Below are 13,276 nucleotides of genomic sequence, written 5' to 3'. Positions count from 1 at the left end.
TCGTCAACCTGTCCCTCCATGTCACTCCACATGCTCCTCTCAAGTAACTCATTTCCACTGCTCTCACTCTTGACTTGTTCCCCTCTTGCAAGGTCCACGCCTCGCTTCCATACGTCAGGGTAGGGATCACAATACCATCATGCAGAGACTTCTTAACTTCCATACTCACTTCCCTATTTCTCATCACTGCTTTCAGCATGCCTACAACCTTCCTTCCCTGCTGTACCCTTTCACGCACTTCATCCCCCAAAGTTCCATCCTTACTCATCACACTACCCAAGTACTTGAATGCACTCACATTCTCCATATCCTCACCATCCAACCTCACTGCACACTCTGTGACTTCATTCCTCTCAAACACCATAACTTTACTTTTGTTTACATTAACTTTCAGCTTCCTCCTCCTACACACTGTCCCAAATTCATTCACCAAACCTTGCAACTCCCATTCATCTTCACTCAACAATACTGTATCATCAGCAAACAGCAACACCGGAAGCTTCCAAATCTCACCCTCATTCGTTAGGGCCAACATCCACTGCCCTACCTTGTACCTCCTTTACGACCCCATCCATATATATATTAAACAGCCATGGAGACATTACACACCCCTGTTTCAGTCCCACATTGAGATCAAAGAACTCACTCAGCTCACCATCCACTCGCACCGTAGCCCTAGCTCCCTCGTACATACTCTTCACAGCACTCAACAATTTCCCTCCACTCCATATATTCTTAATACCTTCCACATACCTTTCCTATCTATTCTGTCATAAGCTTTCTCCAAGTCCATGAAGGCAGCGTACACTTTCCTTCCCTTCTCTAGATACTTCTCCCTAAACATCTTAGAACAAATATCTGATCTACACACCCTTTTCCCTTCCTAAATCCCCCTTGTTCTTCTCCAACTAGCTCCTCTGTCATATGCCTAACCCTATCAATGAGTATTCTACCATATATTTTACCAGTCACACTAAGAAGGCAAATACCCCTATGGTTACCACATACTTCTCTCTCCCCTTTTCCTTTGTACAGAGGAACAATTATACCTGATTTCCAGTCCCTCTGGAACCCTTCCCTCTTCCCAAGCCAATCTACACAACTTCCATATCCACTCCACAACAATCTCACCCCCATACCTAAGCATTTCACCACATACTCCATCAATTCCTGGGGCCTTTCCCAGCTTAATCTTCTTCATCGCTTCCACTACTTCCGACCTACTGATCTCTTCCTCCCTCCTCTCATCTCTTCTTCTCCCAGCCATTCCCCAACCACTTATACTCACACTGCTCTCACTCTCTACATTCAACAAATCCTCAAAGTGCTCCTTCCATCTCCTCAGTTTCTCTCTCTTCTCTACCAACAATCTATTATTCCTATCTTTCACTCCCCTACTATTTCCCCTTTCACACATCCTTACTTTCTTTACCTCCTTCCAAAACAATTTCTTACTCTCCCTCCATTTCACACTCAGATTCCTCCCAAACTCTTCATCCACTTTCTTCTTACTCTCCTTCACCAGTCTCTTAACCTCCCTTCTCCTGCTCACATATACCTCTCTCTTCTCTCTCTCATCTTCTCCCCTACCTCTACTCGCCAACCATTCACCATATGCCTTATTCTTTTGTTCCACAGCTCGTTTCACCTCATCATTCCACCATGCTGTCCCTTGCACACCCTTGCATCTCCTCCTCACTCCACAAACCACCTCACACGCTGCGCTTATCTCTTCCGTGAATATCTTACATACGTCTTCCACCCCTTCCATCTGCTCTAGCTCATACCTTCCCAATCTTTCTTCCACTATGCTCTTATACTCTGTCCTCTTCTCACTATCTTGCAATTTCTCCACTCTTCTCACAGGAGCTGTTTCCTCCTGTCTTCCCCTTCGCCTCCTCAACCACTTTCTTTGCAGCTCTACCTTGGCCATCACTAAGTGATGGTCCGAGACTCCATTCCCCCACCCTCTCCACACCCTTGCATCCAACACTTGTCTTCTCATTCGCTCATCCACACACACGTAGTCTATCATTGCCTTTCGTTCAACAAGTTCACCATCCATCCTCCTCATTACTCTCCATGTATACCGGTGGATCATCTTATGACGAAAGTAGGTGTTGGCTATTGCCAACCCCTTACCAGCACAGATGTCCACCAAAGCACTACCATTCCCATCTACTTCTTTATACAATAGACAATTTAATGACTCTTAGGAGAAAAATTTCGAACTGGAGAGTTTAGACGAAAGGTGGTATTCTAAGTGGCTCTGGGGGTTTCGCAACACCTCTTCTTTGACAATTTATTCTGTTCATTGCACTTCAGTCTCTCGTATGTTATTGATGCAAGGTATGTCGGTGTAAACATAAATAACGAGAGAGAGAGAGAGAGAGAGAGTGTTAAATGTGTAATGTACAAAAAAATCGTTTTGGATGAGGATCTGCAAAGCCCCCTGTACCACCTAGAAATGCCGCTTATGGTCTAAAACAACCATTCCCATACCACAGTTAAATAAAATGGTTCAAGAAAAAATTGTAGCTATGTGATTAAAATATAAATGACGTGATTGTAATGAGGAAGTTAATGTAAGACTTTGTATGGATTTATATATTTTCTCCAGATTTTTTTTCGGACACCACAATGTTATTCTAGGTGTGTGTGTGTGTGTGTGTGTGTGTGTGTGTGTGTGTGTGTGTGTGTGTGTGTGTGTGTGTGCGTGTGCGTGCTCGTGTAATTCACCGGATCGGTCGGGATCACGTGATGGTTGTGATCATCAGCATTTTACCCTCCCAGAAGAGAACTGAGAGCTCATATAGTCACTCCGATCTAAGGGCAAAGCCTTGACCTTCACACACGCACACACCCATCCTCTTGCTCAGGGAGGACAGTGACCACCCGCTTTATCAGTGAAATTTTTCGTATCCCGAGCATGGCGCGAACCCCCGTCCTAGCAGATGCTTAGCGAGAGCGTCACCACTGAACCAGCTAGCTAGTGTGTGTGTGTGTGTGTGTGTGTGTGTGTGTGTGTGTGTTATCCATCTGGTTTCCTTCTGCAGTAAGTCTACTCTTTTAGTGTATTTTTTATCTGTATATATGCATGTTCATACTCGCTGTGTTGTCAAATTTCTGTCATCGTTAATTTTATACATTGTTCTCGTGTTTGGCTTCATCCTAAATGTTATGTAGTATTCTTTGTTAGATTTGGCTTCACTTCACTCCGTATGCATTAACCTGTCATTGTCATCATCCTAAGTATTGTCCATTATTATTTACCTTATTTGTTTTATCCTCGTATTTTGTGCATTAGTCAGTCATATCTATTTTCTTCCTAAATTTTATGTGCGATTCTTTGTCATACTTGTCTTCATCTTAGATTTTTTGCATTATCGTTTTATCTCGTTATTATCCCAAATTTTATGCCTTGTTATTCATTTTCACTTCATCCTAAATATTATGCACTGTTCTTCGTCATATTTGTTTTCATCCTTAATTTTGTTCACTTTCTCTCCCATATTTGTCAGCTTATATTTCACCTAATCCTGAAATATTCCTTACTGTATTTTGTCACCCCAAATTTTACGTATTATTCAGAAAACGTTTATTTAAAATTTTATAGAGCGGAGCAATGATGGAGTTGTTGTTCCTGATACTGACAGTTTAAATTATAGGCATTATTTCGTGTCACGTGTATGATAAAAAATTTTGAGCAGTGTTCCTAACCAGTTTTTTTTTTCTCTCAACTACAGGGCGAGTCAAAGATGGGGCAGTTGGTATTACACGTGCTGCTGCTCCTTCACCTGTTCCTCCATCCCTCACAGGTCAGTCAGTCAGTCAGTCACTTAGTTCAGTTAGTCATTTGATGAGACAGTTGGTATTAACAGGTGTTCGCGGTGTTCGTACTCCTTCGCCTGTTCCTCCGCGTCGCACGAGTCAGCCAGTCAGTAGCTAATCAGTCACACAGTCAGACCAGTAAATCATTCACTTCAGTCATTCAGTCAGTTAGTTGATGAGGTAAGCGGTATTTCAGGTGTTACTGCTGCTTCACCTGTTCCTTCGCGTCACACGGTTCAGTCAGTCAGCGTTGAGGGCGGCCACCTGTGTATGTTGATATTCACATGTGTGAGGGCTAAGGGCATAATTTATATTACTGACTTCGCCGCCATAGTGTGCGCATTGTGGAAGGCGTGGGCGGGGTGGGTGTGGGTGTGGAAGGGGAAGTGGAAGTAGGATTTGTGTGTGGGTGTGGGTGTGGAAGTGTGTGATTGTGTGTGTGTGTGTGTGGGTGGGTGGGTGGGTGGGTGGGTGGGTGGGTGGGTGAGTGAGTGAGTGAGTGAGTGAGTGAGTGGGTGGGTGGGTGGTTGGATGTGGAAGTTGAAGTGGGATTTGTATGTGGGGGGGGGTGGATGGGTGGGGGGGTATTTGTTTGTGTGTTTTATGTGTCATTTGTGGGTGTGGGGAGAAGTTTGTTTGTAGGGATGTATGTGGGTGGGAAGGTTGAGGGGATTATGTCAATATTACAAACAGGAATTATTGATGTTACTGATCATGGCTGTCGTCGAGAAGACCCGGGATATTTGTGTGAGGAAACATTATTATTTTTGAAAATAAAGTTTCCCGAATATTTTATGGATATGTGCACAAAATTAGGGAGTTAGATTGACGGGCATTATATATTTTACTGGAGTGCCTCTTCTTTGGGGGTCGAGTAAATCATGAAGCACGAGAAGATGAGGGTAGCAGAGTGTAAGGGTATGAGGTGTGAGAGTGAGGGAATGAGGGTGTGCGCGTATGAGGATGTAAGGGAATAAGGGTATGAGACGTGAAAGTGAGGGTGTGAGTACATGAGGGTATAAGGGAATGAGGATACGAGGTGTGCGAGTGAGGTTATGAAGGTGTGAGTATATGAGGGTGTATAAGAGATATGAGGAGTATAAGTGTGAGGATGAGAGATGTGACGGTATGAGGTTAGGTATGAATGCATCGAGTATGAGAAACTGAAGTGTGATTATAATGATGTATGAGGCTATCAGGTATGGGAAACTGAGGTAGGATGATAAGTAATGGTGTGAAGATACTAGGCATGAGAAAGTAGTAATGCGAGGATATCAGGTGTTTGAATCAGAAGTGCAAGGGCCTGAATAGTAGTAGTAGTAGTAGTAATAATAGTAGTAGTACGGTAGTAGTAGTAGTAGCAGTAGTAGTAGTTGTTGTTGTTGTTGTGGCCTCAAGCTTCTAACGTGAACTGACCTTCGCGTGCAGTCTACCACCCTCCTTTCGGGGATATGAAAGGAGCTGAGGGACGTTTGTACAACCGGACACAGGACCTTCCTAGTAATATTAGTGCCGCCACATGAATGCATCTCTGTAGCATCACCGGAAATGTGAGGTTGTGAAGTGAGAACACGTGAAGAGAGCATGTGAAGGATTTGAAATGTGAGAACCTGAAGCGAGAGGATCTGAAGTGTTAGGTTTTAAAGTATTGAGTTCCGCTTGGATTTAAACCGAAATCTTTGAAATGTTAGGATCTGAAGCGTATACCTGAAGCATAAGGGTGCTAAGTCCGAGGATGAGGTAATAACGGCCCCACCTGTTATAAGTGGGGGCGGTGGCGGATGTTGCGTGAGGTTTGTTGAGGTGTGAGTGACGGGGTGGAGAAGGGGCACAGGATAAGAGCTCTTTCACACTCCAAAATAGCCTACCTGACCCCCTTAGTTTTCTTCGTCGTTGCAGGCCTCGTTATTCATCTCATCTCTTCACGCCTCGATTCTTGTTTCTCCTCTACTCTTCTCCAGTCTCATTTCTTCCGTCCTTTCGTACCCTGTCTTCTCTTTCATATCTCTCCTCTTCTCTTCCCTTTTCTCCTCTTCTCTTCCCTTTTTCTCCTCTTCTCTTCCATTCTTCCCATTCCTCTTCCCTCTACTTTCTTCCACTTCTCTTGTACTTCAATCCCACTTTTCCTTGGCTTATCCCCCTCCTTTTCTTTCCTCTCCTCCTCTCATTTCCTCCTCGTTCCTTTCCTCACTCTCAGCAGTGGAATATTAAAAGTAAACCAGAGGAAATAAACAGATAAACAATACTCACCCAATATTAAACAGGACCCAAAACCTAATAATAGAAACGAAAAATAAACATGAACCTAACCAAATATTAATCCTCTTAGTACGATGGTGCTGGAGAGGGGCGCCTTCATGTGGTGGCATCGATATAACCAGGCGGATCCACTGCCTGGCTGTGCAAACGTCCGTCAGCTACTTCCCTGTCCCACAAAAGGAGGATGGTGGGCTGCAGGAGAGGGACAGCTGTAAGCTTGTAGCCCGCCGAGTTCACGTTTCAGATGAGCCTGGAACAAATCAAGAATTACTAGAAAGCACTCTGAGAGCCCAGACCTCTGCCAATGCCATTGCAGGATCCGGATACGCCACCAAATTTAATCAGTTCTTTCGTAGCTCATGGACCACCCTTTCACAAAATTTCATTGAAATTCATTGAGAACTTTTGGAGATATCGTGTGGACAAATGAACAAGCAAACAGACAAACACAGGTGAATACATAATGGAACCTCCTCTAACTCCGTTGGCGGAGGTAACTAGAGCTAAGTGGCCCGAGATAACACCCCGCCCGCGTCGGCCGAATTGGGGTCAAGGGCATTTAGGGTGAAAGGAAATTGGGTTAAATGAAGTTGTATGACGTGATAATAGCACTGTTTGCAAAAAAATGGCAGTTTCTGATATTTAAAACTTTAAAATTCTATCGACCTTGAGTTTGTCCTTTCAGGGTCATTCAAGGTCATATTATATGGTGCCAACACAGTCTCCATGTATGACTTTCTGTTAATAATTAATAGTAACCATGTGCCCATTTCTCACCGTTTGACTGATTTAAGCAGTCAGAATGTGTGACCTTGACTTTGACCTTTCAAGGTCGCCCAAGGTCAAATGTAATGGTGCCAATAGAATCCCCATATATGACTTCCGGTTAATGGTTAAGAGTAACCATGTGTCTGTCTCTCACCGTTTGCCTCCAGTGGCACTTTGAAATCTTGTTCCCTATCTTTATCACTGGCCCCAGATTTGGGACCCCCACTCCCGCCCTTACTCCTGGTAGATTATTACCAAAATCGAATCACCTCTTCAGTCCCACTTACCCAACATCGGTGCAGAGTTTGGAGATGATCCGTTCATTGGTTCAAGAAATAATCGATGCACAGACTCACAAACAAATAAATAAACGCCGACGATCACATGCACCCCATTCTCAGTGAATTACGGGCGGGGCAAACAACAACAACAACAACAACAGCCGCAGCAACAACAACAGTAACAAAACAACAACACATGATTTTCTTTCAACCCCCGACGACCTGATTTGGCTAATAGACTTGTACTGAAAGGGTTAGAGAGTAACCATTAACACCTCGAGTCCGATTTTTCATTTCTTGCCACCATCAGGTTTTAACTATTCGAATCTGAGTGTCTTCCTTATTTAGCCCACTCTTTTATTACCAGACGATTTTATTTAGCTTACGAAAAACAGCATGAACTGAATGGGTTTCTTTAGGCTGTATGAAACCCCTCGAGTTTGTATCGTTTAGCCTGAGGTGAAGAAAAATCGTAAGGGTATGGCAAGATTGAAAAAATACATCCCCCTGCCTAGTGGGTCATATAAATAATAAATAAATATAAATAAATAAATAAAAACTTGTACAGACTTCTAGTAGTGAAGTGGTCAGTGAAGGCCGTATCCAACTCTGTAGTTTGGAGAGTGGCTATAATGTTGAATAAAATCATCAGGAGGAAGCAAAAGTACATTGTATAAAAAAGGCGTCACAGCCCAAGATCTCGTTCCTAAGCTGAGTAAAATCGTCTAACGGAAGCAAGAATGGAATGGAGAAGACGTTCCTGGGCTGAAGGGGTTAAATCGGACCCAAAACACCCAAACACCATTAGGAATAGGATGTAATATTAATTTTCTTCTTGTTTTGGCATTAAGCTCATCTGCACGTGAGTTCGCTGGACTGCTGGCTGAATCTACCTTTTTGTAGTCTGTCATCGTCCTCTGTGGCAGGGGTTCTCATTTTTTTTTTTTTTTTTTAAATCTCGTACCTCCTGGGTTATCAGATCACAGACCCGTACCCCCACGACTTAGGCACTGAATAATATAACTTTACTCCAGTAACACTAATCCAGTGTAGATTGGTAACGCTCTAGCTATTGTAAAATTATTGAAATGGTAATAAATTTATCAAACAAAAAAGAGTAAACACAGTTAAAGCACTGTGTCAGTGTTAACACATTATTTTTATTATGACTACCAGTAGTACATTTGAGTGAATAATATGTTTGTTTTAACGGAAACTTCTTTATTTTCAGTTATGTCATGAATGATGTAAAAATTAGTATAATCTGTACTGATTTCTTGCCAGCCCTGTTGCGTACTCCTGGTGGTATCCCAGTCTGAGAACCTGTTTAGTGGGAATAAGGAGGGAATTAAGGGACACCTGCATAAGCGGGCAGCAGGACCGATCAGATACATTGATGCCACTGCGTGAAGGCACCGTTGTCCAGCACGTAATTTCGTTCTTACTACAGCCAAAAGATTTTATATAGTCAGGCCAGATTTCTGGTATTTAATCTGCTGAAGAAGGGTGTACCTAATCCCTCCCATTTCGAAGTTTCTCCAGAGCCGAATGGAAGCGTCTGGTGACAGCAAGAATAAAGTAGTTAATAACGTGATCTGATCTAAAGGAGTATGAATTGGAGGGAGGACAAGGGCATTTCGTTTAGCTTGGGAGAACCTTTCCGTATTGTAGCCTCGCAATATGAAAAGCTTTAATAAATTAATAAAATTATTTCGAAACAATGAAAATAAAAAGTCATCGGATTGAAGTAAAGTTTATTCTTGCTACTACCAGCCGATTTTCTTCAGTTCAGGAGAGTCGTCGTAATGGAGGGGTTAAGGGAGGCTGTATTTAATCCCTCCAATTCGGAAAATCTCCTAAACTGAATAAAATCGTCAGGAGATAACGAGACTGGAATATGACAGGGTACTCGAGCCGGAAGGGTTTTTTATGTGCAGGTAGAGGCAAAAGCCCGCTCGCCTCTCCTGCTGTTCTTTCATCACTGACTTCATAGTCTCCTGAATGTGACGTAGTGAACAGAGATGCATATAATTATCCATCTGTGGGTAATAATGTACCCCTTTGCCCACTACGTCTCATCCAAGCATCTGTGAAGTCAGCAGTGAAATAAATACAGTAGATACTTTAGATAGATAGATAGATAGAGAGAGAGAGAGAGAGAGAGAGAGAGAGAGAGAGAGAGAGAGAGAGAGATGGGGAGGGGGAAGACGGACATTGGTATTTAACTATACTGTTGCGGAAAAATCACATCGCTTCGGGTATGACTGAACGATTATGAACTTAACCTAATATTGTGGAAACGTTGGATGGGGCTGGAAACTCTTATTACTGGGATCCAAAAGGCATTGTTCATATTCTCATTATTTGTAGTAATGAAATTTAATCAATATTTATGTCTGCAGATGTACCAGTTATAATAAGGTAAAACTGGCAGATAAAAGAGAGAAACTACCCTTGCCGATGGACAGTGTACCTCTTCCCTCTGAAGACTTTTTTTTTTTTTTTCCTACCACAGGATGATTATATTCAGCTTAGGGTTTTCTGCAGCGAAAGGGTTAAGCAAGGCTGTATCAAACCCATCAGTTCCAAAAGCCTTTCTTAAGGTGAATAAGGTCGCTTGCAGATATCAAGAACTATAGAAATCACCTCAGTGGGCTGAAAGGGTTAACTGGAGCAAGGATTATGCAGGGTGCGTTTCAGACTTTTTTTATCTGAAACAGCTGTGGCAGATTTTCTCCTTGACTATTGGATATAGCCAGTGTTACAAATAAGAGCCCATAAGATGAAAAATACAGTATTAAATATCACTTTAAAGAGTTTGTATGGGAAGCGTGCGTAGACGATATCTGCCAATTATTTGTCTGTCTGTCTGTCTGCCAGTCTGTATCTATCTACCTATCTGTCTATCTGTTTATGTATGTGCATGTATCAACATGTACATGAGAGACATGTAGGCATTTCTGTTCATACTCAGTAATGACTCATTCCCAAGACAAACACCCTCTTCCCTTAGTTCTATCTATCTATCTATTGCCAGACGCCTCAATCCCGTTTGGGGTGGCCACAAACAAATCGCCTCCAAGTCGCCCTGTCCCCCGCCATTTCACTCCCCTGCTCCCAGCTCACACCCCCCTCTCTCATATACCTCTCCCCCCCATCCCTCCATCTCATCCTCGGCCTCCCCCTCCCTCTTTCCCCCTCCACCTCACTCACATACACTCTCTTCGTCAGTCTTTCACCCTCCATCCTCTCCACATGGCCAAACCACCTCAGTGTGTTCCTCATAACGCACCCTATCACATCCACATCCACACCACAACGCTCCTTTATATCCTCATTCGTCAGCCTGTCTCTCCATGTGACTCCACAGGCTCCTCTTAAATAACTCATTTCCACTGCTCTCACTCTTGACTTGTGTCCTTCCAACAACGTCCAAGCTTCACTTCCGTACGATAGAGTTGGTATCACAATACTGTCATGTAGTAACTTTTTCACTTCCATGCTCACTTCCCTGTTTCTTATCACTGCTTTCAAGGAACCAGCAACCTTTCTTCCCTGCTGTACCCTTTCAAGCACTTCACCCTCCAAACCTCCATCCTTACTCATCACACTACCCAAGTACTTAAACGTACTCACACTTTCCAATTCCTCACCATCCAACCTCGCTGTACATTCACTGACTTCACCTCTCTCAAAGACCATCACTTTACTCTTCCCTACATTCACCTTTAGATTCCGTTTCTTACACACTCTCCCAAACTCATCCACCAAGCCTTGCAGCTCTCCTTCGTCTTCACTCAACAACACAGTATCATCTGCAAACAACAGTACAGGGAGTTTCCAAACACTATCCTCTCTCACCATGGCAACTCCAACATCCACTACCCTACCTTGTACCTCTTTTATTACCCCATCCATGTACAGATTGAACAACCATGGAGACATGACACATCCCTGTTTCAACCCAACCTTCAAAGAGAAAAATTCACTTAGATCACCATCCACACGCACTGCAGCCTTCGCACCATCGTACATACTCTTCACAGCATTCAACAACTTCCCATCTACTCCATATATTCTTAACACTTCCCACAATCCTTGTCTATCCACCCTGTCATATGCTTTCTCCAAAACCATGAAAGCCGCATACAACTTCTTTCCCTTCTCTAGAAACTTTTCCACTAAAGATCTGAGAATGAATATCTGATCTACACAACCTCTTCCCTTCCTAAAGCCTCCCTGTTCTTCTCCAACTAATTTCTCTGTTCTTTCTCTAACTCTGTCAATAAGTATCCTACCATACACTTTTCCTATTATACTAAGAAGACAAATGCCCCTATGGTTACCACACACTTCTTTTTCCCCTTTTCCTTTGTACAAGGGAACAATTATACCTGACTTCCAATCCTCCGGGACTCTACCTTCCTCCCAGGCCAATCTGCACATCTTCCACATCCATTCTACTACTATCTCTCCCCCATGCTTCAGCATTTCACCACACACTCCATCAATTCCTGGGGCTTTCCCCGATTTAACTTTCTTCATTGCTTCCACAACTTCTATCCTACTGATTTCTTCCTGTCTTCTCACCACTCTCCTTCTCCCAGCCATTCCCCAGCCACTTATACTCGCATTACTTCCATCCTCTACGTTCAACAATTCCTTAAAGTGTTCTCTCCATCTGCTCACTTTTTCTCCCTTCTCCACTAGTAATCTACCATTTTTATCTTTCACTCCCCTGCTAACTTCACTTCCACCCTGTCTTACTCTTTTCACCTCTCTCCAGAACATTTTCTTACAGTCCCTCCACTTTACACTCAGATTTCTTCCAAATTCCTCATCCACTCTCTTCTTACTCTCTCTTACTAATCTTTTCACCTCTCTCTTCCTTTCTACATATAACTCTCTCTTCCGCCTCTCAACCTCTTCCACGCCCCTATTTCTCATCCATTCATTGTATGCTTTCTTCTTTTGTGCCACAGCCTGTTTCACCTCTTCAGTCCACCACGCTGTTCCTTGCACCCCCCTCCGTCTTCTCTTCCTTCCACACACCACATCACATGCTGCACATATTTCTTCTGTAAATATTCTACACACACCTTCCACGTCTCCCATCTGCTCCAATTCATATTTGCCCAATCGTTCCTCCACTTCTCTCTTATACTCTGCCTTTCTCTCATCCTCCTGTAACCTTTCCACTCTCCTTGCAACTACTCCTTCCTCTCGTCTTTCCCTTCTTCTATTCCTCCAACTTTCTTGTACTTTAATTCTGGCCATCACCAAGTAGTTGTCAGAAAGTCCACTCCCCCAACCTCTATACACTCTTGCATCCATTACACATCTCCGCATCCTTTCATCCACACACACATAATCAATCATTGCCTTCCTTTCATTCAGTTCACCACCCACCCTTCTCATCACTCGCCATGTATACCTGTGAATCATTTTATGCCTGAAGAGGGTATTGGCTATCACCAACCCCCTCCCAGCACAAATGTCCACTAACGCACTCCCATTCTCATCTATCTCAGCAGGCACACCCCACTCACCAACTATTCCATCCACCTTCACATTCCCAACTTTACCATTCATATCACCAATCAAAAACACTCTCTCATTCCTTCCAAACTTTTCCATGCACACTTCTACATTTGTCCAGAACTCTTCTCTCACTCTTCTAGCACGATCTTGCGTTGGTGCATACACGCACAGAATCGCCCACATTTGTATTCCAACTTTCTTTACCCACACAATCCTTGACCCAACTGATCCATACTGTCTTATGCTCCTCTTCCATCTTTTACTCACAACTATTCATACTCCTTCCTTTACCCTCTCATTCTCACCTACTCCTGCACATATACCCCATCCATACTCCCATTCTCTCACACTTTCTCCTCTCCATTTTGTTTCAGTTATTCCACATACACCCACTTTCGCATCCTCAAGCACCTGGACAGTCTCTCACGTCATCATTCGCTCCTCTTACATTCCAAGTTCCAATTACAATGTTCTTTGTCCGGTCCTTGGTCGTCATCGTTTGGTCAAGTCCTTGTCCGAGGCATCTTGTTTGTTATTTTTAGTTAGTTGTTTTCCGGGGAGGGGCACTAACCCTCCGCCAACCCTTTTAGTCGCCT

The 13,276-nt window shown here is 43.4% G+C and overlaps 1 protein-coding gene across 2 annotated transcripts in view; it reads left to right on the top strand.

Annotated features, from left to right (window-relative positions):
• Positions 1 to 13,276, top strand: part of LOC145396518 (inter-alpha-trypsin inhibitor heavy chain H3-like) — a 526,567-nt gene that overhangs the window by 85,725 nt on the left and 427,566 nt on the right. For both annotated transcript variants that reach the window (XM_080269891.1, XM_080269890.1), the window contains exon 2: positions 3,747 to 3,818. In XM_080269891.1, the coding sequence (XP_080126017.1) occupies positions 3,759 to 3,818 (60 nt within the window). In that variant the 5' untranslated portion in view covers positions 3,747 to 3,758. The remainder of the gene's footprint in view (positions 1 to 3,746; positions 3,819 to 13,276) is intronic.

This window comes from Coenobita brevimanus, chromosome 38 (genome assembly GCF_032717465.1).
Source record: "Coenobita brevimanus isolate Jiangsu-jjx chromosome 38, ASM3271746v2, whole genome shotgun sequence".
Classification (NCBI taxonomy): domain Eukaryota; kingdom Metazoa; phylum Arthropoda; class Malacostraca; order Decapoda; family Coenobitidae; genus Coenobita; species Coenobita brevimanus.
Note: the sequence above shows the minus strand (reverse complement) of the source record. Positions and strands in the feature narration are given on the sequence as shown.